Source organism: Heterodontus francisci, chromosome 42 (assembly GCF_036365525.1).
Source record: "Heterodontus francisci isolate sHetFra1 chromosome 42, sHetFra1.hap1, whole genome shotgun sequence".
Taxonomy (NCBI): Eukaryota; Metazoa; Chordata; class Chondrichthyes; order Heterodontiformes; family Heterodontidae; genus Heterodontus; species Heterodontus francisci.
In genome coordinates this window covers 25,441,367-25,463,851 of record NC_090412.1, presented here as the reverse complement: position 1 = coordinate 25,463,851, position 22,485 = coordinate 25,441,367, and the positions used below count along the sequence as shown (strand labels likewise).

At 42.7% G+C, this 22,485-nt stretch overlaps 1 protein-coding gene across 11 annotated transcripts in view; it reads right to left on the bottom strand.

Moving 5' to 3' along the window:
• Nucleotides 1-410: 410 nt before the first annotated feature.
• LOC137355281 (paired box protein Pax-2-like) overlaps nt 411-22,485 on the bottom strand; it is a 323,399-nt gene continuing 301,324 nt past the window's right edge. For 7 of the 11 annotated variants that reach the window (XM_068020224.1, XM_068020228.1, XM_068020227.1 and 4 more), the window contains 3 exons: nt 12,473-12,574; nt 6,103-6,189; nt 411-3,566 (listed from right to left, as the gene is read on the bottom strand). In XM_068020224.1, coding sequence (XP_067876325.1) covers nt 3,445-3,566; nt 6,103-6,189; nt 12,473-12,574 — 311 coding nt within the window. In that variant the 3' untranslated portion in view covers nt 411-3,444. Of the gene's footprint in view, nt 3,586-6,102; nt 6,190-12,472; nt 12,575-22,485 lie in introns of all 11 variants that reach the window. The other 4 variants (XM_068020226.1, XM_068020229.1, XM_068020232.1 and 1 more) reach the window with 1 other exon arrangement.

Below are 22,485 nucleotides of genomic sequence, written 5' to 3'. Positions count from 1 at the left end.
CAGGCTGCCCACCCACTCTGCTCCTCTCACTTCTCGCTGGGCCGCGATGGCATCCACCAGCACTTCCCCCCACCCCCCCCCCCCCCACCCATACCACCCACCATGGGAAGTCCAGCAGTTTACAGTTTATTCTCAAGCAAAAATTGAGTTTCCGTTGAATGGATTTTTTAAAATTCTCCCAAGAAGTACAATTCATCTTTTAAAAATTTAAAAACACATCTTTCTCAGTCCATTTGATTAAAGCTTTAAATCACATGATCTGCATTTTGTTCTCGGTGAGACAACTGAGTTTTTTTTTTCTCCAAAACTTTTCCAACTTCTCCCCCTCCCCTCCTGAAACCCACCCCCTCCCCCACCCGCTGCTTCCCACACCACCCCACCCCCCCGACCCAGGCTTTCCCACCCCTGCCCCTTTCACCCGACCCCATTGGGTAAGCAAGTGTGATAACAGCATGCAAGAGTCGATCACAATGATCTCTGCTGGGTTTTGTTTTGTCACTAAACATCTAATGGTCACGGATTTTTTAAAAAGCAGCTCCGACGGAGGTGAGGACGGCCACCGAGGCCTCGGTCAGAACGCAGGTCCACATCATGACGAGCGTGGGAATGGCAAATCACGATGAAACGATCTCTGTGATCAAACAGTCTCCAGAATCAGATAATGTCACAACACCCTGTTCATTCTACCAAGCACATCTGACATTCTGTTTGCACGTGTGTTCACGTGCGCGAGTGCATGTGTGTTTCATAAGAAGGGAAGGCGAGATTGGATATCAGTGTAACACAGCAACAGAATAAAAAGCACAGCATTGCTTAAAATTTGCATAGTGATGAATCTCTTTTTTTAAAAAAAAAACTTTTTTTCTCATTTCATAAAACAAAACGAAAACAAAAAATTAAAAGTCCAGTGTGAAAGACTACCTTTCCTCAGCACTGTGATAGCACTATCAAGGGCCATGCTGTGCTTTATTTGAACAGTGTAGGAAGCACAATAACACTTTAACAGACAGGTGCTGAGTCTCTTTTTTTGTCTTTTTTTTGCCTTTTGTCAGTAAATCTACAAGACACTGCTGTGTCAGTGTATTCTCTAATGGATGCAGCTGTGATGTATATATACAAGAGGAATTCCTTCATGTTATAAGCAATATCTTCCTACAAAGCAGCAATCCTTTTTTTTGCAAGTAACAATACATTAAGTAATTGCTGATTATTAGTTTCCACAGTTCATTCTACTCAGTTCTATTGTCACATAATATGCATATTGAAGATTCAGCTGCATATTATCATATAAATTCCAAATCTTTTAAGTAGTAGGTACCTATAATACTGATTTACAATCAATGCATACATGTCCTGTAAATAAAAACCAATAACCGAGTCTTTGGCAAATGTTGCAATATAAATTACATTCACTTTTTAATCAGTTGTTTCAGAGAGCAGTACCAAATAGGTTGTTTCTTATCATACAACGTCTGTGTGTCTCTTTCTTGACGACTCCCTCCCTGCCCTTGCCTCTGTCTCCACCCGCTCTCCCACCCCCACCCTCCCCCCTCATCCCCCATCGGCTTTATAATGTTGCACCCAAGTGTAAATTGGCTCCTGGGTTGAACATACCTTTGTGAACGGGTCAGGAAAGAGACATACAAAACTGCTGGGGAGCTGTGGCAGTGACTATTGTGCTTTGTCTGTAATTTTTTAAATATCATGTTTGGGGTTCTGTCAGGGGTTGGAGGGGGTGGGATGCGGAACAGGGGAAGAGAATTCTTCCAATGTTATTCAGCAGCCGACCTACGCGGCACTGAGCTATGTATGTTTGTGTGATGCCAGTTCTTTTTTTGCACTCGCATGCAGGTAAGAAGTGGTGAGGACGCAGAAAAAAAGCAACCTCCAGAACACAGGCTTCTGATGTCATTGTACAGGTTAACAGTGTCTGGAGTGGAGAACACACTGCCATTCTGTGCTGTCACAAAAAGTGCAATAATCTGGACAGCTCAGTGAATATTCCACCCCTCTACCCCACCATCAGAATCATTTTAAAATTACCTTGCTCTTAATTCTGTTGCATATGGAAGCTCTGTTTTCTGGCAGATAGAAGGTAGGGTTTACTGTAACCACCAAAGCATATAGCTATTTTGTAATGTCTATCTACCGACTTCATTAATACCTTTCACCACTGGAGTGCAGAAACTGTAAACTCAAAATACAAGCCAATTAAGTGCCTATTTGACTCTCTCTTTTCTCTCTCATAAAGGAAAGTGTTTTTACAATATCGTCCTCCCAGGGAAATCGGTGCCCCTCACCAACTCCGAGCCCATTGCAACTGTAATTGGTACAATCAGATAGCTAGTGCAAAAAAAGTACAAGGAAACATCTGCTATTATGTGGCCTTCCTTTTCGCTCCTCTCTGATCGTCTGAAAAAAATACACTGCTTTGCTGTCTTCGTCATACACTTCCATCATCAACCTCTGAAGTAAAACACAACCAAATTTACTGAGGATTGTTGCACATAGTGTGTCGGGGTTTGAACAGTTAAACGTGACCCGCGGTGCTTCTCACAGGCAGCACTTACTGCTTTCGGTAGTTTCCTGAAAAAAAGTGTGTGTCAGAGGAACAAGAGTGTCTGGAGAGTTGCCATGAGTGGAGCACTCAACGGAGCTTGGTGAGTAAAATCTGGGGGAAGGGATGCGAGGGAGGTTGATGCAGCCAAGAAGCAACAAGGAGACGGCGCGTGTACCAGCCGAAGCCTCTGCTGACCCTGTGGAGTGGGCGTGGGCAGAGGGTGGGGCGGAGGGGTTGTGGGGGAGAGGGGGGGTGGTGGTTGCTGAGGGTAGGGTACTCCCTCCATCCATAACGATAGGAGTCAACATTGAGCCAGAGTTTTGAGATATGCCGTCTTGTAAACACGATGCAGCGGGAAACGAGTCCGCTTGTTTAACCCACCAGTTGTCATGTTGCCGCTGCCTTGTCAGACATGGTCTTCATGTAAACAACAGATGTTCTTTCATTGTTGTTTTATTATGTGTATAGATATATTTGGAATCATTGAAATCACCAAGTCAAACATGGGAGTATGAGTTCGTCCAAATGCTGAGTCAATTATGTTTTGAAGCACTGAAGCAGTTTTTTGTTAATGTGTTTTTAAATCAATCCATTCATTAAGATATACACACATATATATATCTATATATGAGATATTCTGTTTCCTTTTCTTTATTTTTTTCTGTTCCATCAATAAGGAACCAATGGGGCTGAAATGGAAAATAAAGCCAAAAGTCTAAATATACCAATGGCACCACAGTTTGAAGGATAAACACTTGCAGCCAGAGTCAGGGAGATCCACCTTGTCCAATATGGATGTTCAATTATCTGTCCTTCCAGCACTCTCACAGATTAACAATTTTGTTTTCTAAGTTTCCAGTTCTTCATCCCACTGTTGAAATTGATTAGACTGGTACAATGTGGAGCCCAAGAGCTTCATCTTGCAGTTTCATGTGGTTGCCATAGTAACTAGTGGCGGTCGTAGGCAGTGGCAGCAGTGGGGGGTGCAGCACCCCTGGATGCGGCACTATAATAATAAGGGGAACCTGAAAGTTAACACAGGAGAAGATGGACTAGTTGGAAGGACATATATATCAACAAACAATGCCCACCCAGAAGAAGGTGGGTTTGATTTGGTTATTTAGTGAGGACAGTCAGCTTTCTGTGCCTAGGTCTGCCTGGTCAATGCACCAACAATAGTCATCCAGCCCAGTTGCGATTTCCTAAGAGGATCAGAGAGGAACTTCCCAGATACTTTTCTCTTAAATTGACCAGGAGATTTCCTCCTCTGCCATTAGCACAGACACGATGGGCCAAGTGGCCTCTTTCTGTGCTGTAAACTTTCTATGATTCTATCATATGCCTTCCAGGGTGGAATGGTGAGTGCATCTCTCGTGATGTACAAGGCATTACATTTGAATGGGGTAGGCTGAACATAGCCAAGGTTCTTTCCCTGCCTGACATTGTTCGACATGTTTGGTACCTCTAAGGAACCTACTCCCAGGCTTGCACCAATCCCTCACAGAATCCAGAATCACAGAAGTATGGAAAAAGTTGAACAGTGACAATTTGTCCCAATTTTTACCCACTGGGTTAATGTACCTGGCATCAGCTTGGCAAATGCCCATAGTGGGAGTCATACTAGGTGGCCATAATTAGAAGACAGCCAACCAGCTTGGTACTGCATTGTGTGCCAGAAGCCCAATGCCACATGGCACCTTTAAGAATAGTTTCAACAATAGTTTAATTTCTGTGGAGTTACAATTTTATAATTGCGCAATAAAATTTATTAACCTTCTTCAGGCCAAGAGTTCACTTTGTGTTTCATTTCAACCACAAAAACAACACCAACTTGCATTTATATAGCCCTGTAATCATAATAAAATATCCCAAAGCGATTCACGGGAGGATTATCAAACAAAATTTGACACTGAGCCACATAAGGAGATATTGTAACAGGTGATCAAAAGCTCGGTCAAAAAGGTAGGTTTTAAGGAGCATCTTGAAGGAGGAAAGGTAGCGAGGCAGAGAAATTTAGGGAAGGAATTCCACAGCTTAACACCCAGGCAACTGAAGGCACAGTTGTCAGTGGTGAAGTGATTAAAATTGGAAATGCGCAAGAGGCCAGAATTTTAGAGGAACACAGAGATGTCAGAGGATTGTAGGGCTGGACGTGGTGAGAGATAGGGAGGGGCGAGGTAAAGGAGGGACCTGAAAGCAAGATTGAGAATTCTAAATTCAATTTTAATTTCAACACTTTAGATGGGAACCCTGGCTGTCATGTTGCTGGGATGAGTACTCAGTGAGAGCCACAAATTTCAGGGTCAGGTGTCAGTTATATCACACACATTGCTGATATACCTGAGGCTTATTCAACCAGAGCAAGGAGGAAAAAGCATCATTGTGCTTGTACTTCATGAAGATTAAAGCAGGTTAAAGCAGACTGGGTTGTGCAGTAGGTTAGACACTATCATTTTACCTCTGGGATCTGGGCACGAATCCTGCCCAGACTAGTAAAACAAAGGTCTCTCTGTCTGCTAGCTGGAAGAGTCCTGTGAAACGAGTTAGAGTATTTGCAAACCAGTTTCTGTTTGGTGTGGGTCCACAGCACAAAACTGACTCTTGGTTGGCGCGGTCATACAGACGATGGCCGAAGTGGGAAATGATGCAGTCACTCTTTTGAGGTTGGGGCAGAGTCGAGGGAACTTCACTTCTGTGCTATAGCAGAGCAAAAGATGCTTGATACTAACACTGGGTACCTGAAAATGGAAAAGGTTCTATCCCCTGACCATTGACAAAAAAAAGTAGCTTTAAGCACAAGAATAGAGCTTCCATTCTCTACGTTGAGAAGGGTTTAAGTTATAAACTTGTTAAATACCATTGTGCCTATAAAAAGCCACTTCAACACCCTGTGATTCACTATGAAATGGGTTTTCTTTCACTTTAAAGTTTTCTTCTCCTGGGGGAACTGACACTTGTTGGGTCAAGTTTCACAGCTGCAAGCAACTCTTTGGGACCCAGCCCGCATGCAAGTGAAAAATAATTGGCAGGCTAATCGACTGTGGGAGCCGTCATGGCTCTGCCTGATCATGTCCTCCATTTCACATTCACAAGCACACTTACCAGCAGCATCATGAGGTAGCAACCAGGTGTGGGAAGCCTGGCTGAATAATCCTAGTGCTAGCTGAGAGAGTATTGAGGCAAACTGTAATAATAAGCATCACCAGCATTACTACAGTAGCTGAGATCATCTGACCCAGCATCAGACAGGGTCTGAAGCTGTGACCTGCATGACACAGTCCTACTCTCTGCAGTGCTCACTGATCCACCAAGGGAAATCCAAATGTAAATTCGTGCAGGAATTCAACGAGACATTTAAATGCACTTAGCTGAGAAAATCAAAATATTCCCAATCCACAAATCCACTTTTTAAAATAAAATGATTTGCTCACTCAGTTGTAAACAGTCAAATATTTCTTAAAACTGGATCAGGTTTTACAGATGCCTTTCTAAAGCAAGAGGCACTAAGTAGGTTACAGAAAACTGATCCAGAAAACACTCACTTAGTAATCCTGGGTTGGTGAAACGCCAAGCTTCATTGTAGGTCGTGTACTGTGGATGGGTGTAAGGGTTTCCCGAAAATTCACTGCCTGAGGAAAGAAACCCAGAAAGAAAATGCTTTAAAAAAGCTGAGAATAATTTGTCTCTTTCTCTTTCTGTTTTGACGTGAGTTGTGTTCATGGTTGCGCTGTTCACATTGAGTTTAATACTGTCGTCTATCTCTACACCTAACCATCGGAACTCATCTTAAAGTAAGGAAGACTTGCATTTATATAGTGCTCTTCATAACCATTGGACATCTCACGCACTTTTGAAGAGTAGTCACTATTGCAATGCAGGAAACGTGGCAGCTATTTGCACACAGCAAGATCCCACAAACAGCCATGTGATAATGACTAGATAATCGAAGTTGATCGGGGAACAAATATTAAGCAGGACGCCAGGGATAACTCCCCTGCTCTTCTTCAAAATAGTACCATGGAATCTTTCAGGTCCGCTTTCGAAAGCAGACAGGGTTTCAGTTTAGCATTTCATTTGAAAGACAGCCCCTCTGACAGTGCAGCACCCCCTCAGTAATGCAATGGAGTGTCAACCTTGATTTCTGTGCTCAGGTCCTGGAGTGGGACTTGACCTGGAATCTTGTGACTCAGAGGCAGGAGGGTTACCAACTGATCTACAGCTGGCACACCATAACAAGTCAGTGAGATGAAAATTAGAATTTTATATATGTACACTGAAGGAATGGTGTGATGAAGAATAGAATTGCATATACACTGAAGAGACAATGTGATGAAGATTAACATTGTATACGTACACTGAAGAGTCATCATGACAAACTATGGCAGGGAACTAGAACCACAGCACACAATAAAAATGAATCAAATGTAAATTTAAAACACTTATCAGGAAAATGTCATTACTTAAAGAGTGAGTAACATTTGGAATAATCTGCCAAGCAGGGTTGTAGAAAAGGAAACATTTATTCAATGATGGGGGAGTAATTGGCTCCAAAACTCCATGGATGACATGCCAAGGATTTACATTCGGAATCCTGACTGCCTGTGCCCTCTAGCACTGAGCCCAATGGAGTAGGGGGGTTGGCAGAAAGTACCTAACTTGCATGGGGACAGTGGTTCCTGCACCACTTAGGTGCCTCTTAGGGTATCTGCTGTGCTACACAGGCCAGAAGGTCTTATGTGGTTTTGCCTTTGCTGTGCCCCAGTGCAATGGATTTAAAACTTGAAAAAAAGATTCACTTTTCCTTGGAAGGTGAAGGCCACAATCCTAACCTGGTCCCTGCCACCCCTGCATCATCCCCATCCACCCCTTGTGGGACTCACTGCTCTTCTAGTTACATGGAACTACATTGGGTCTACAGCATAGAAACAGGCCATTCAGCCCAACTGGTCTATGCCAGTGTTTATGCTCCATATGAACCTCCTCCCACTCCACTTCATCTAACCTGTCAGCATATCCTTCTACTCCTTTCTCCCTCATGTGCTTATCTAACTTCCCCTTAAATGAATCGATACTACTCGCCTCAATCAGTCCAGTGGTAGCAATAACTACTCCTTGTGGTAGGAGATTATTACTGCATAAATACAATTATGTCACAGATTGGCAAAGGTTAACTGTTACAGAACACACAAGAGATAAAAATGAAGAGTAACATTGTTTAGTTTAGTTTAGAGATACAGCATTGAAATAGGCCCTTCGGCCCACCGAATCTGTGCCGACCATCAACCACCCATTTATACTAACCCTACACTAATTCCATATTCCGACCACATCCTCACCTGTCCCTATATTTCCCTCCCACCTACCTATACTAGGGGCAATTTATAATGGCCAATTTACCTATCAACCTGCAAGTCTTTGGCATGTGGGAGGAAACCGGAGCACCTGGAGGAAACCCACGCAGACACAGGGAGAACTTGCAAACTCCACACAGGCAGAACCCAGAATTGAACCCGGGTCGCTGGAGCTGTGAGGCTGCGGTGCTAACCACTGCGCCACTGTGCCGCCACAGAGGGAGTGCAGCGAAGGTTCACCAGACTGATTCCTGGGATGGCAGGACTGATGTATGAAGAGAGATTGGGTCGATTAGGCTTGTATTCGCTAGAGTTTAGAAGAATGCGAGGGGATCTCATAAAAACCCACAAAATTCTAACAGGACTGGGCAGACTAGATGCAGGAAGGATGTTCCCGATGACGGGGGAGTCCAGGACCAGGGGTCACAGTCTAAGGATAAGGGGTAAGCCATTTAGGACTGAGATGAGGAGAGATTTCTTCACCCAGAGAGTGGTGAACCTGTGGAATTCTCTACCACGGAAAGCAGTTGAGGCCAAATCATTAAATATATTCAAGAAAGAGTTAGATATAGCTCTTAGGGATCAAGGGATACGGGGAGAAAGCGCGAACAGGGTACTGAGTTTGGATGATCAGCCATGATTGTATCGAATGGTGGAGCAGGCTCGAAGGGCCGAATGGCCTACTCTTGCTCCTATTTTTCCATGTTTCTATAACAAAGGTGACTAAGTAATCTTTTTTTATGGGATGGGAAGAGGGTTGGAGTGGGAGCATGACGACAACAAACAGATTTAGAGGAAGTTGCTGGGACTCACTGGTCTTACCGGTTCAGTCTCATCTAACCCAATGAAAAAGAGTTCATATAGTCAAGGTCATCACTAATCCTGCAGAATAATGTGCCATTTCTGACCCTCAAATGACTGTTACTCCCCTGAGAAATGCCCTTATAAGAGCCACAGGTTACAATTTGGGTAAATGGCAAGACATTTTGTATTCACATGTTCACCTGACCATGAACTGCATATTGTAGTTAAATTAATTGATCCTACTCCTCTGGCCTCAATATTCCTGGTCTGGGAAGGAGAAAGGTCACAGCTGACACACCCAATTCACTATCTTGTGACCACGAGTGGTGTTTCGAAACTGGATGAGGACAGGATGGAACTCAGCTGTGATGGTCTCCATAGTGGAATAGCCAAAAGTCACATGAGTGAGGGCATTGGAGGCTAGCCTTATGGTGGTGGATCTGTACCCCAGCAAGAGTCAGTACATTTGTGAGAGGAAAACAAATAGTTAATTAAAAAAACAGTAAAGAAATGTCTGAGATCACCACGGGACGTTAGCTGCCAATCTTCTGAGTCAGCCATTTACCAAATTACTTGATTAGATTTCCTATTTAGCAATTGGATATAAAGCAACACCTGGTCTGATCATGTAAAGACACATTGGGTATGGTGCCCTTAAGAAGACTTGCCCCGTTATACATCCTTCAATTTAAATGAAAGTGTTCCCAGTGTCGATCCACAGACACCTGTCTCTCCCTCTGGTACCTCACCCAAGTCCCCATTCTTCATGTGTCAGGCTAGATAGTGAATATTGGCAGGCTGTTTGACATTCACAGGCTCTGGCAGGGATGGTAAGTAGTGTGTGAGGACCCTATCTGATCCTCTGCTCCTCATTCTTCTCTGTGCACTCCACTCAGAAGATGCTTCATTCCTACATGCTGCAGAGGAATGCCTGACCTATTTTATCATTTTTCCCCACCCCACCAGTTACCATTAGCAGGATATAGAATCATAAAATCGTATCATAACTTCCTTGCTTTTGTACTCTGTGGCCCTATTTATAAAGCCCAGGATCCCATATGCTTTATTAACCGTTTTCTCAACCTGCCCTGCAACCTTCAATGATTTGTGCGCATACAACCCCAGGCCCCTTTGCTTCTGCACCCACTTTAGAATTGTATCCTTTATTTTATATTGCCTCTCCTCATTCTTCCTATCAAAATGAATCACTTCACACTTCTCTGCATCAAATTTCATCTTCCACTTGTCCCCCCATTCCACCAGCCTGTCTTTGCCCTCTTGAAGTCTATCGCTATCCTCCTTACAGATCACAATACTTTCACGTTTTGTGACATCTGCGAATTTTGAAATTGTGCCCCGTACACTCAAGTCTAGGTCATTAATATATATCAAGAAAAGCAGGAGCCCTAACACCAACCCCTGGGGAACCCGACTGTATACCTTCCTCCAGTCTGAAAAACAACCGTTCACAACTATGCTCCGTTTTCTGTCGCTCAGCTAATTTCATATCCATGCTGCTATTGTCCCGATTATTCCATGGGCTCTAACTTTGCTGACATGCCTGTTATATGGCACATTATCAAATGCCTTTTGGAAGTCTACGTACACCACATTAACCGCATTACCCTCATCAACCCTCCTCACTTCAGTCCAAAATGGCTGTCCCCGTATCCTGAGACTACGTCCCCTAATTCTAGAATCTCCAGCCAGGCGAAACAGCTCCCTGGCATCTACCCCATCAATCCTTGTGCCTGTCATGCCTATGCTGGCTGTTTGAAGGAGCTAACCAATTAGTCCCACTCCCCTGTTCTTTCCCCACAGCCCTACAATGTTTTTCGTTTCAACTATATCTCCAATTCCCTTTTGAAAGATACTAATGAATTTGCTTCCACTACCTTTTCACCCACTGTATGTCATAATGTAATAACTCGCTGCATAAAAGAGATTCTCCCCATCTCGCCTCTGGATTTTTTGCTACTTATCTTAAATCTGTTCCCTTTGGTTACCGCAGGTGGAAACAGTTTCTCCTTATTTACTCTACCAAAGCTCCTTCATGATCACACCAGGGTAGCTAAGCTGCTGTGGCTAAACTATCATGTCCAGTGCTTTGGTCAGCCACAGTTTAATAAAAAAAAACGCAAAATATTATTCCATGCACAAAATTTGTACAGTGAGGGTTTCATTCGAGATTACAGGTCTGATTTTCCAAATGCCATTCCTGCTCTGGAGCTTCTATATTGGGAGTGTACATTCAGAAATCCTGAAGATGCTCCATGCAATTTTCCGGATGGAAAATCGTAGAGTGTGGCCACAACTATGGCAGCTGATCTCTCAACAGCTGTGCCGAAGGGCCTGTTTTTGTGCTGTAAAACTCTATGACAGCTCCCCATCAGAAAGTGTGTCCTTATCCAGAAAGCGTTCAGAGCTGACAACATCAGGGACATGTTAGGATTAAAACAGCAGTCAAAAAGAGTAGTCTGTTTAAATGCAGTCAGTGAGACACATTTTAAGCACAAATTTAAACAAAAAGGAGCGTGATTCTCACTGCAAATAAGTGAGCCTCGATAAGTTTCACATAGGAGGGTAAAGCAAAAGATTCAATAGTCTGTAAAGACTTTCACAAGCCCAAGTAATCCAGTCCCATCAGCTTCTAGGACCTGCTGCTAATCCTTGTTTCACACAGGGAGGCTTACAACCTCCATGGACCTTTACGCAAGGATTGATTGGCATGCTAGTGAGACTTCTGGGGTGGAAAGGGAGGCTGTGACTCATGACCAAGACTGTGATTTAAATATTTACAGACCTTTCTTCTATTCTCTGACCCTGAAATGCTTCTCTTGAACCTGAACCGCAGGTTAAGTAGAAGAAACCAGATACGCTCCACAGCACCTGCACAGCTCACAACAATGTTTATCGATGACTCGAGAAAATGTGTGTTAGATAATGAGCTCTGGGGTGATATGTGACTTGAAGGAACTATCCTATCTCATTCTAGATAGTAATCAAACATGTTCAATTTGCTGCTCAACATTGGATTTTTCCCAACTGCTTACCTTCTGTTAATGCCAGCCAGCTCCCTGTCTCTCTTATCTCTTTCTATCTATACCATTACATGAGTCAGCTCTCTATCTCTGTTTTTATCTTTGTGACGTAATTTCTTTTACATCTCTCTCCCTCTCTCTGCATCCCTTTTACCATCTCTTTCTCTCTCTCTCTTTGCTCCTCCTCACCCACAATGAGTTCAAAGAGAAGGTAAGTTCCTAAAATTATCTGGGCGCCTTTGTCCAGTCGTGTGGAATGCACCCTGCATGTACCTTAAAATTATGCCACAGCAGCAAAGACACCATCAGGCCACAACTTCTGAATCTTAAGTAGGCCCCAACCTTATCCAGGCTGAATCGCTGCTGTTAATATTGCAGATCCCGGCAATGCAGTGGCATCTTAAATTTTAGGATTTTAACCCCTCGCTTGACCCTTTCCTGCCCACTCCGTGGTTCTACAATTCCACACCAGATAATCTGAATCAAGTCGCGTGAATCATCATCACTCACTTATGTCTCAAGCAATGATGCACTCTGACAGACTCCTCATCCTATTGCTAGTCTCTCGTTGCTGGTGGCTAACAGCTCCAGATATAACATGCAAACCCAGCATAGTCTTAGTAATGTTGCATAGTCACACAGAAGGATTCCCCAGACTGTTACTATACTACCATCCCCATTCACATTTTAGGCTTCTCATTAAACTTTTGAGTTACCTGGTACCATGCCAGCCAGTGTAGAGGTGGAGTAGCTGCCCTGCCCAGTTGGTGGAACATGTGGAGGATAGCCAGGTAAAGTTGTACTTGCCATATCACGGCCTGAAAAAAGCAAACAAAACTTTATATATAAATTGGTTTCAATGTTGTGTTTTAGAGAACTAACAACCAAATATTATTTGTTGAGGGTCTGAGTGTGAGTGTGTGAATGTGTGAGTGCATGAGTGTGAGAGTGCGTGTGTCTGTGTGAGTAAGAGTGTGAGTGTATGCATGTGAGTGAGTGTGCATGTACGTGAGTGAGTATGAGAGTGTATGAGTGTCTGTATGTCCACACCCCCACATGTGGATGATTGCAGTCTGAACCCAGTTCCTCATGTTCCTCCACAGACAGTCTCAGAAAATCACACTGATGAGTCTGTTTAATCTATGATGCTAAACACAGCACAATAGAAAAAACAATTAAGATGCCAGGAGGAAATGTCATTAACTGACCAATAATTATACCGTTGATTAATAAATTGCAAATATTTTATTATCCTGTGCTCTCCACAAAACGTGATGAAATGCTCAGCTGCAGCTAGGGTAGAGTGCCCCTTCAGTCATGGGCAGTTTAACAAGCAAGGTCTGATCAAACACACAGACACACACGTGTGCACATACAAATGCTGAAACACACACACATATGGATATACACAAACACATGGGTGAACACATATGCGCAGCCAAATGCACACGCACACCCACATCAGTAAGTACAATAACCGTGGCTACATTTTCATAAAGTTTAAAAAATTTAGTCCTGAAATGTGTGATATTTGTATCAAGCATTTAACACATATATATAAAATTACTTTGTTCAATATTTTAATTGAGGCATTAACCAATTAAAAATAAAGAGATCAGCACTTCTGTTAAATCAGCGCACAGCAGAATTTCGTACCAGTGTGTCAAATTCGTGCATTAGCATCACAGAACATAATTCTAAAGGCACTGTGACTCTGGCAGTAAGTTCTGAATGAGGAAAAGCAGCTGTGCTGGTCTACCCACTCTCCAAATCACTCACGTGAGAGGAGGATCATATGTTATCCAGCAGGCAACAGGGAGGCTGGAGTCATCTGCTGAAAGCTGTGGGTTATTTCTTATACAGAATGGCAAAGAAAGCAGGCAGATGGAGTGTAGTGATGGAAAAAGAGAGACGGACAGAGAGAAGTAGCCAGCTGTTGTTGCAATGTAAGGGGAAAGGACAGAATTTAATCAGTCATAAATTGGTGCATTTTAATGTATAGAAAAGTCTCAAGATGCTCTGCAAATAATTAGGAGATACTGAGAGCAGGTGACCAAGAGTTTTGTTGGAAAGATGACTTTTGAGGGGAAAAAAAAGGCAGAGAGAGTGGTGGTGAGGTTTAGGGAGGGGAGAAGAGATGAGGAAGCTGATGGCTTTGGCACCAGTGGTAGAAGAGAGTTCACACAAGGGCAGAGTTAGAGGATCAGAGCGTGCAGCGTGCAGAGCGTGGGTGGCTGGGAAGAGGCGAGGGCAGGTATCGGCAACCTGTGACTCTGGAGCTGCATTGTGGCACTGTAACGTCTCATTTGCAGCTCCCAACCTTTTCCAGTTGGATCACATTATCATGAAAAAAAGCTTAAAAATATTAAGTCCGGAAAAGTAAGAGCCGTGTTTTTATTATGGAAATAAAAGGCTGATCATTATGTTGCACCTAATGGTTTCAAATGATTATTTTAACAAAAAATATCATTATGCACTAAATAAACCTGTTTGAGTGATATAGGTACAGTATGGTTATAGATAAACAGAAGAGGAACAAATTTTATGGTTGTGACCTTTATTAGTTCTAATATAGCTGAGACAATAAATTATTCTGAATGTGCTATTAGAAGCTTTTTTATCCTAAGAATCAATAGCCAAAAATTGGCTTAATTCTACGCATCTTAAGTTAAAGTTTGTTTTAAAAATGACTTTGAGAAAATTATAGTAAAAAAAATCATTTATTGTAAGATTTTTTTTATAAAAGCACAACAAAAAATATTCTTTCAGTTTTATATGTAAATTTCTTATCACTTTTTTTACTCAAACTGGAAACATGCTGTTTTTCCATTAAATGAATATGGTTCATCATTTTTACATTTTCTTTTCGAACATGCTGAGATATATTTCATGCAAATTGACGCAAAAAACCCGAAGATGCATATACTGGAGATAGGAAGGAAAAAAATCAAAATTGACGCATAAAACACCAAAAAACGCAATAATTCAGTTAGGTCAATTTTAGTTTTGATTTTGTTTTCTATTGATGCATAAATTCAATACATGTTTTTTAGTTATTACATATGCAAATTATGCATTATACAAGAGACGCCTGGCAATTTGCCACATATTTGGTTTAGAAATGTCAAATTTTTGTCTTGCGGCTCCCAATAGTTTCTAGTGTAGGAACATTTTTTTTTTAAAAGGCTCTTCAGGTACAAAAAAGGTTGCTGATCCAGGCTTAGGCGAAGAGAAATGCTGGAAGGATATGGTGAGATCGGGTGGGTTGAGGGCAAGGAGGAATTTGTAAAAGAGGTTGAGGATTACAATATGCAAATTGGGGCCCATGCTGCTTTTACCTTCAGGCAGTAAAGTGCTGAGAGACACCACTCTGTAGTTTTGTTCAAATTCTTCATTGGCCTCGCCCCTCCCTATCTCTGTAACCTCTTCCAGCCCGACACACCTCTGCGATCTGTGTACTAGTCCAATTTTGGCTTCTTGCACATTCCCAATTTCCTTCGCCCCACTATTGGCAGTTGTGCAGTCAGCTGCCTAGGCCCTAAACTCTGGAATCCCACTCCACATCCCTCCTAAGCCTGCTCACCTCTCTTCTTTAAGTTGCTCCTTAAAACCTACCTGCTAGACCAAGCTTTTAGTCACCTGTCCTAATATCATAAGTGGCTCAGTTCTAAGTTATGTCTGATAATGTTCTTGTAAAGTACCTTGGGCCTTACTAAGTTAAAGGTGCTATATAAATACAATTTGTTGTTAGACATTATAAAAATTCAATTTCACAACCTCATCATGTTCTAAACCACTTTGCAACCCATGAAGTACCTTTGAAGTACAGTGTTATATAGGATAATATGGAAGAACAATTGCACATGCAAGGACCCATAGACAGCAAACAACAGAAACAATTTGCCTTGGTACTGGACCCTTATTGTAGAAACACATCCGAAAGCGTTTCATAGAGGTCTTTGCAAATAAATGCCCAATGCTCAAAAGAAAGTGCTATTAGGGGTGATGACCAAAAGCTTAGTCAATGAGAGGAGTACTGTGACGAGACCTGCTGTTTTAATAGCTGACTTTTGGACAGACTCCCCCAGCAGTTGAGCTCCAGTGGGCTTCAGCTTCCAGCTCCAATCCAAAATGGCTATTACGGTACAGGCTCTTGTTTTAAGGCTGTTTGAGAATTCAGAGTGTTAACACCAAGCAACAGAAGTAAGAGAGCACTCTCATTCCAATGCGGAGACTCACAAACATGGTGGGAATGGAGGTGGATATAGTGTTATAAGCACGATTATAAGCATTGTTTAGAAAATGTGTGTCGTTTGTTTTTACTGTAACAAAAGATAACTCTCTGTCACCTCTTTTCTTTCCCGTCTATTTCATTTGTGCCCATTGTCTGTGCTTTAATCTCCATTAAACTGAGGAGGTAAGCCCCCACACCATTAGGTCATCCAGGGACTTCCTCCCAGCCCATCTGCTGTGCACATAGTTTAGTGATGAGCTAGACTCAGGTATTGCTGTATAAGAACAGAAGATTATTGTTGTTACAATGTTGAAATTCTTGTTGTTTTGTTAAGTGACTATTCAGATACCAGTCTCTGATACCTGAGGAGACCCTTTTGCACCTCTTCAGTCTAAGCTCCTTCTGACATAAGTTCCCCAGCCAGGGATTCACAGATACATCAAATGTCTTTACAAAGCATGCTGTTTCTGTTGCTCCTGGTCCCTCAAGCTGGCAGAGCCATCACAGGGATCAAGAGTTTGAAATGGAAAAATGCCAGATATTTCAGAAATATTTCAAGGACAGCCTGTGCCAGGTTCGGAGATTTTAACACTTTAAAATGTTAAAACACACAGATATGAGAGAAGCATATATGAAGAGTCAACACATTACAGCCCTGAAAGGGAGAGCAAAATATCTTATTTATGTCAATAAACTGTCACTGGTTACTGGAACTCTCCTCTCCTGGTCTATACCACTCTACCCACTAACAGTACCTACACTTATCACAGGGTCATTAATGCATACCATTCACAGGGGAATTAGCCCCTCTATTGCAGAAAGCCAGCACGGATTTGACATGCCGAATGGCCTCCTGTGTTGTAGTCATTCTGTGATTCTACATCCTCCCTCACCCCCTGCATACTAAAACCCTCATTCCAGTTTCTGTGGTTCCCATACAGCAGCCTCATTAGTTGCTTCCTCTTAATGTTGTCACTTTACAGTGAGACGGTCCACAACTAGGAAAGACATGGCTTCAAGCTCCACTCCAGAGCTTGAACCCATAATCTAAACTGACATGCCAATGCAACACCATCTTTCAGAAGAGATGTTAGAACTGTCTGATGAGGTGGACCGAAAAGATCCCTCAGCACTACTGGAAGCACAGCAAAAGCGTTTTCTTAGAGAACTGGAAAACTTTCCTACTTTAACTAGCACCATCAGAAACAGGTTATATGGTTATTCATCTCTCAGACTGTTTGTAGGATCCTATCTACTAATTAACGTTAAAGGTGAGTTATGAGTTGTGAAGCACTTTGGCTTGTCCTGAGGATGTGACAAGGTGATGTATAAATGCATTTCATTGATTAGGGTGAGCCAATACTCTCCATTACAGCTGTTCAGATCATGGGACAAAATGTACAGGCTCGTCAAGACACTACTGCCTATTGCTGCTCCTTTCCTCCTGATCCTTTTCTGTATTCTTAACTTCTACGGTTCTATGTCTAACTCACAGATCCCAAAGCTTTCTCTGTCTTCCAGCTCAAATAAGTGAAATTCTCAGTTCTTGTTGCATGCTGTCTCTCTTTTACCCAAGTCCAAGTTGCCACTGTGTTGCCCCTCTCGTTTGTGTTCTGAGCTCCAATGTGCATGCTCCCTCTTCTCCCAAGTAGCAGCTCCTTTGCCTCCCTGTCTCTGCCTCCCTCTCAGTCCTCTTCAGTCACTGAATCCTCTTTCTCTCCCACTAAGTCTGACTCTTGACTCATTACACAGACCAGTTTTATCACAAATTAAATGACGCTGATGGAAAAGGATGATCTCTTATAAGCACATCGCAGAGTTACCCAGTATTTCCAGGATTTGTAGATTATTACAAACTTTGCCATTTTTATTTCACTCATATTAATTACACCGTCACTTTGGACTCTTGCTTTTACAGAATCCAGGAAGTTGACAGCACTAAAGAAGCCCAATCCCCTAACTGTTTTAATTTTTGCTATTTCAACTATTTACCCATCTCCTTTTATGAGCTGATTCTGGCAGGGAATTCCAATGTGTTAAGGTCCCTCTGCACAAAGGAAACTTTCACCTAACCTGTCCCTTTGTTCTTTGCTAGTGATGATCTTAAAGCTTATGCCCTCTAGTTACTGATTTCTAGTGGAAATCATTTTTTTCAATTCACTTTATCAAAACCCCTCTGTCCTTTTGGAAAACAGCCCCAGTTTCTGTTGCCACAGCTCATAACAAAAGCCTCTTATTCTTATTGCAAGACCCCGTCTGCCCTTTCAAGTGGACGTAAAGCATCCCAGGGCACTATTTTAAAGTAAAGCAAGGGAATTGTCCCCACTGTCCTGTTCAATATTTATCCTTCAACCCACACCTAAAACAGAGGATCTGATCATTTACATCATTAATGTTTGTGGGACCTTGCTGTATGCAAATGCACTGTCACTTTTTCAATAATACAACAGTGACTACACTTCAAAAGTGCCTCATTAGCTGTAAAAGCACTTGACGTCGTCCTGAGGTCATGTAAGGCGCTGCATGATTACAAGTCTTTATTTATTCTGGGAGTCGATTAATACCAAGGACCAGAGATTTGCATTTCCTATTTGCTATTCAGAGATGGGGGTCAAAGTTCTTGAATGGACCTGTAAGAAAACCCCAATGTAATCTGCAGGTGGAGGTCAACCAGCCAAGGAGCCATCCTCCTGGCTCCCTGCCACCCAATGACACAGTTGGGATATTTCATCAAGAGTGAGATTGGGCTATATAGCACATTCACCAAATAAGGGCGGGCGTAGTATAATAGGTTGAAAATGTCAGGATGACATCCTATAACACTTTACCCACCAGTTGCAGTCTAGCATTGCTATAGGATGGGGGAAAGGGAGTTTCAAACTGAAGGTTTGCCCAGTGCAACCGTTGGTAGAGAAATCAATTGAATGAGAAAAAAATGCACATTTTGAACATGTTTCGCTTTTTTAGACCCTCCCATCAGTTCTGCCAGCCATGCTGCCCTGTGGAAAATTCTCACCCCCTCCAGCTGAGGCTGGCACCTCCCTAGCACCGTACATGGCATTGGCATGGCACGTAAATGACTGTACCTGCCCGAGCTGGGATTATAGCCACAGATGAAGGGCAAGCCAAGGATCCGTCACCACTGTGGCAGGAAGGAAGTCGAGGACTGAGGACCCAAATAAGGGGTTGCCCATTTAAGACAGAGATGAGGAGAAATATTTTCCCTGAGGGTCGTGAGCCTTTGGAATTCTCTTCCTCAAAAGGCAGTGGAAGCAGAGTCTTTGAATATTTTTAAGGCAGAGGTACATAGATTCTTGATAAGCAAGGGGGTGGAAGATTATCGGGGGCAGGTGGAAATGTGGAGTAATCAGTTCAGCCATGAACTTATTGAATGGTGGAGCAGGCTCGAGGGGTCGAGTGGCCTACTCCTGCTCCTAATCCGGAAGTTCGTATGTTTACATTTAGAAACTTCCCCTGACCCCTTAACATGGAAAGTTTATTTCCTCCCGTAATTGGTTCATATTGGAAAAAATACAAGCTTTGACTCATGTGGCTAAAAAAAAAGGCAGCAAAAGTCAATGTCAAAGGCTATGGATGGCTGAGAGGACCTCAGTACCCGCTCTTAGCAAGTTCCACCTACACCACTGATTGTACTGAAGAGCCCACAGCATGATGAGCCCATCCCAGATGGCAGTAAATGTCACTGAACTCCTTCCCATAAAAATCAATTACAACAGAAGTGCTCCTCTTCATCCAGTGCACCCAACTCACACCCAGTTTGCACTCAGCTCACACCTAGCTGAGTTCTCCACACCCCCTGACAGAGCCAAACTTTGGCATCAGCAATTCTCTCAAGTTCCTCACAGCATCATGGGTTGTCGAGTAATCTCTGCCAGTTTCAGGAAGCATGGTCTCAGCAGAGGCTGAGGCAATGGGCTGGAAGGAGTAAATTGACGATTCACATTGTTACATGAGCTCAAAGCTCTTTCCACCCACACCAATCACAATAGGGTTTTCAATGCTTTAACCTTTAGGTTTATGCATCATCTCCAAATTAAATAGTTTAACTGTTCCATAACAATATAACCTCTGACACTTAACTCCAATATTTCTGCCCCAAATCCATCTTTGATGACACTAAAGTAATGTCTTAATAGGGCCCTAATTGACAAAATCTAACATGGCAGTTATATTCTTAAGAGGCTCCCTGCAGATTATACACTTGCACCTGGTGGGTGCCCTAACAGGAGCCACGAAACTAACACTCAGTGAGAACTGCGGCAGTTTATAGGTGGTAAATCTTCTTGGCTCACTTAAAGTCAAATCACCATAGCCTCTCATGATCAGAAAGATGAAGAAAGGTCTTTTTGAAGCCAGCCTTCTACAGGAGCCTGTGTGTTTCTCAACCACAATCTCTCACCACCTCTAGAATGATTCCAGAATGTTAGTCTCCACTACCGTATCCAGAATATCATTCCATGCATGGATCATTCTTTGTATGAAACGTTTTCTGCATTAATCTTGCCTTTTCCTAGTTTGTCCCTATGTTCCCTTGACCTGCAGTTATGGTTGGGCCCAAAATATCGCTGGACTTTTTTTAATTTCACCTCATGTCCCATAAGGAACCATCTTGTTTGTCTCACTTCAAGTCTGCATTTTTCCGACCTTTCTTTATAATGCTAACCTCTGCCTTATGACCTTTCTCTACATTACTTCCAGGATGTGGATATTTTCCTTGTGCCCCTGTGACACTGCCAAATTCTGTGCCGATGTCCCAATATCCTGGACAGTTTCTAAATTGTTTTTAACTACCTCCCTCTTCAACTATCTCCACCCCTGCAAATCCATTTAGTTCCTCTGCTCTTCATCTGATTTTCTCTCCTCTCTGCTCTAACTCTTTCCTTTGGACTTCTGTGGAACTTCTTCTCCCACCCCATCCCCGTATCCCCTCCCGCCCAATCAGTCTTTTCCTCCTCTCAGGCTTCTCAAACCCAGGACTGGTTTCTCCTCATCACCACCTATTGACCTCATTGACTTGCCCACACTTCCCAACCTCAGTAGCTGTTCTGCACCAAAGGGCTTTGCCCTTTCAACTTGGTTTCACAAGAATACAATAACAATTCTGTGTGTGTGACTTGGCAGGTTTCTCAGATATATCCCACATGCACACAGAGCTCCAGGCTGGGAGTACACTATGTGGCTATTAACATTCTAGATCCTACACATGAACCAACACAATGTCCATGACATCATTACTGCTTGATGCCAGCATTGCTGCAAAGAAATAAATTCCCATTAAAGGGAACAACAATATCAAACTGAGGAGGAGGAGAGTAAATAATGGCAATGGCTAAGTTGTTTGTGTTAACATCAATCTCTATCCTGACAGAGAACACCTGGAGACAAGCTTACAGTTTTTCATCATTTTGTACGAGGCTGGGTTGACAACTACTGCATGGAACAGGAAAGAAATGATGGGTCTTTTAAAAGGAGACCCCCCCCCCCCCTTCATGAACAAATGAATGTTTCCATCAATAGGACACTGGACTCAACAAACAAAAAGGTTTCATTCATATCCCACTTTTCAGGTCCTCAGGACATTGCTCAGAAATCTAATGCTTGAATGGAGCAAATAACATCAAAAGTAAACTGGATCATATAGTGCCTGGAAAGTGAAAGTGCTTCACGGCCAATGATTTACTTTTGAAGTGCAATCACTGTTATGTAGGCAGCCAATTTACATGCAGTGAGGTCGAACAAACAGTAATAAGATGAATGTTCAGTTAATCTATTTTGTTCTTGTTGATTGAGAGATGAATTTTTGCCAGGACATCAGAGAAATCCTTGCTTTTCTTTGACTATTTCTTTGAATAGCGCCACTGTACATTCCCCTGACCAGCCAAACAGATCCTGAGTTTAACATCTCACCAGAAACACAGCACCTCTGACAATGCAACACTGGGATGGATGGTGGGACTTGAAGGAATCTACATCCTACTAAGGGTTCCTACTAACTGAACCAAGTTGGTACCTTTTGAAAAAGCATGTGCGACACTCTCCCCATTCAAAGGCCCCAGTACTTCTAGATGTAGAGCACTAAGTCAAACAGTCAGTCACCCATACAGTTGAACACTGGAGTTCCATGCAGTAGGGCAGTTGGCCCTAACTGTGGAGCATCACACCACGTTGAAGAACTTGTAAATGCAAGAAATGGTGTATTGGACTCCCAATTTGCAGTTTATAGAACTGCATAGAATTACACAGAACTTATAACACAGACACAGGCCCTTTGACCCAAATGGTCTACGCTAGTGTTTATTCTCCAGATGAGCCTCATAGGATCATAGGAAGAGGAGGAGGCCATTCAGCCCCTCGAGCCTGTTCTACCATTCAGTTAGATTATGGCTGATCAGTCTCTTAACTCCATCTACCCGTCTTGGTTCCATAATCTTGCCTAACAAAAATCTGAAATCCTCCCACCCTACTTTGTGTCAC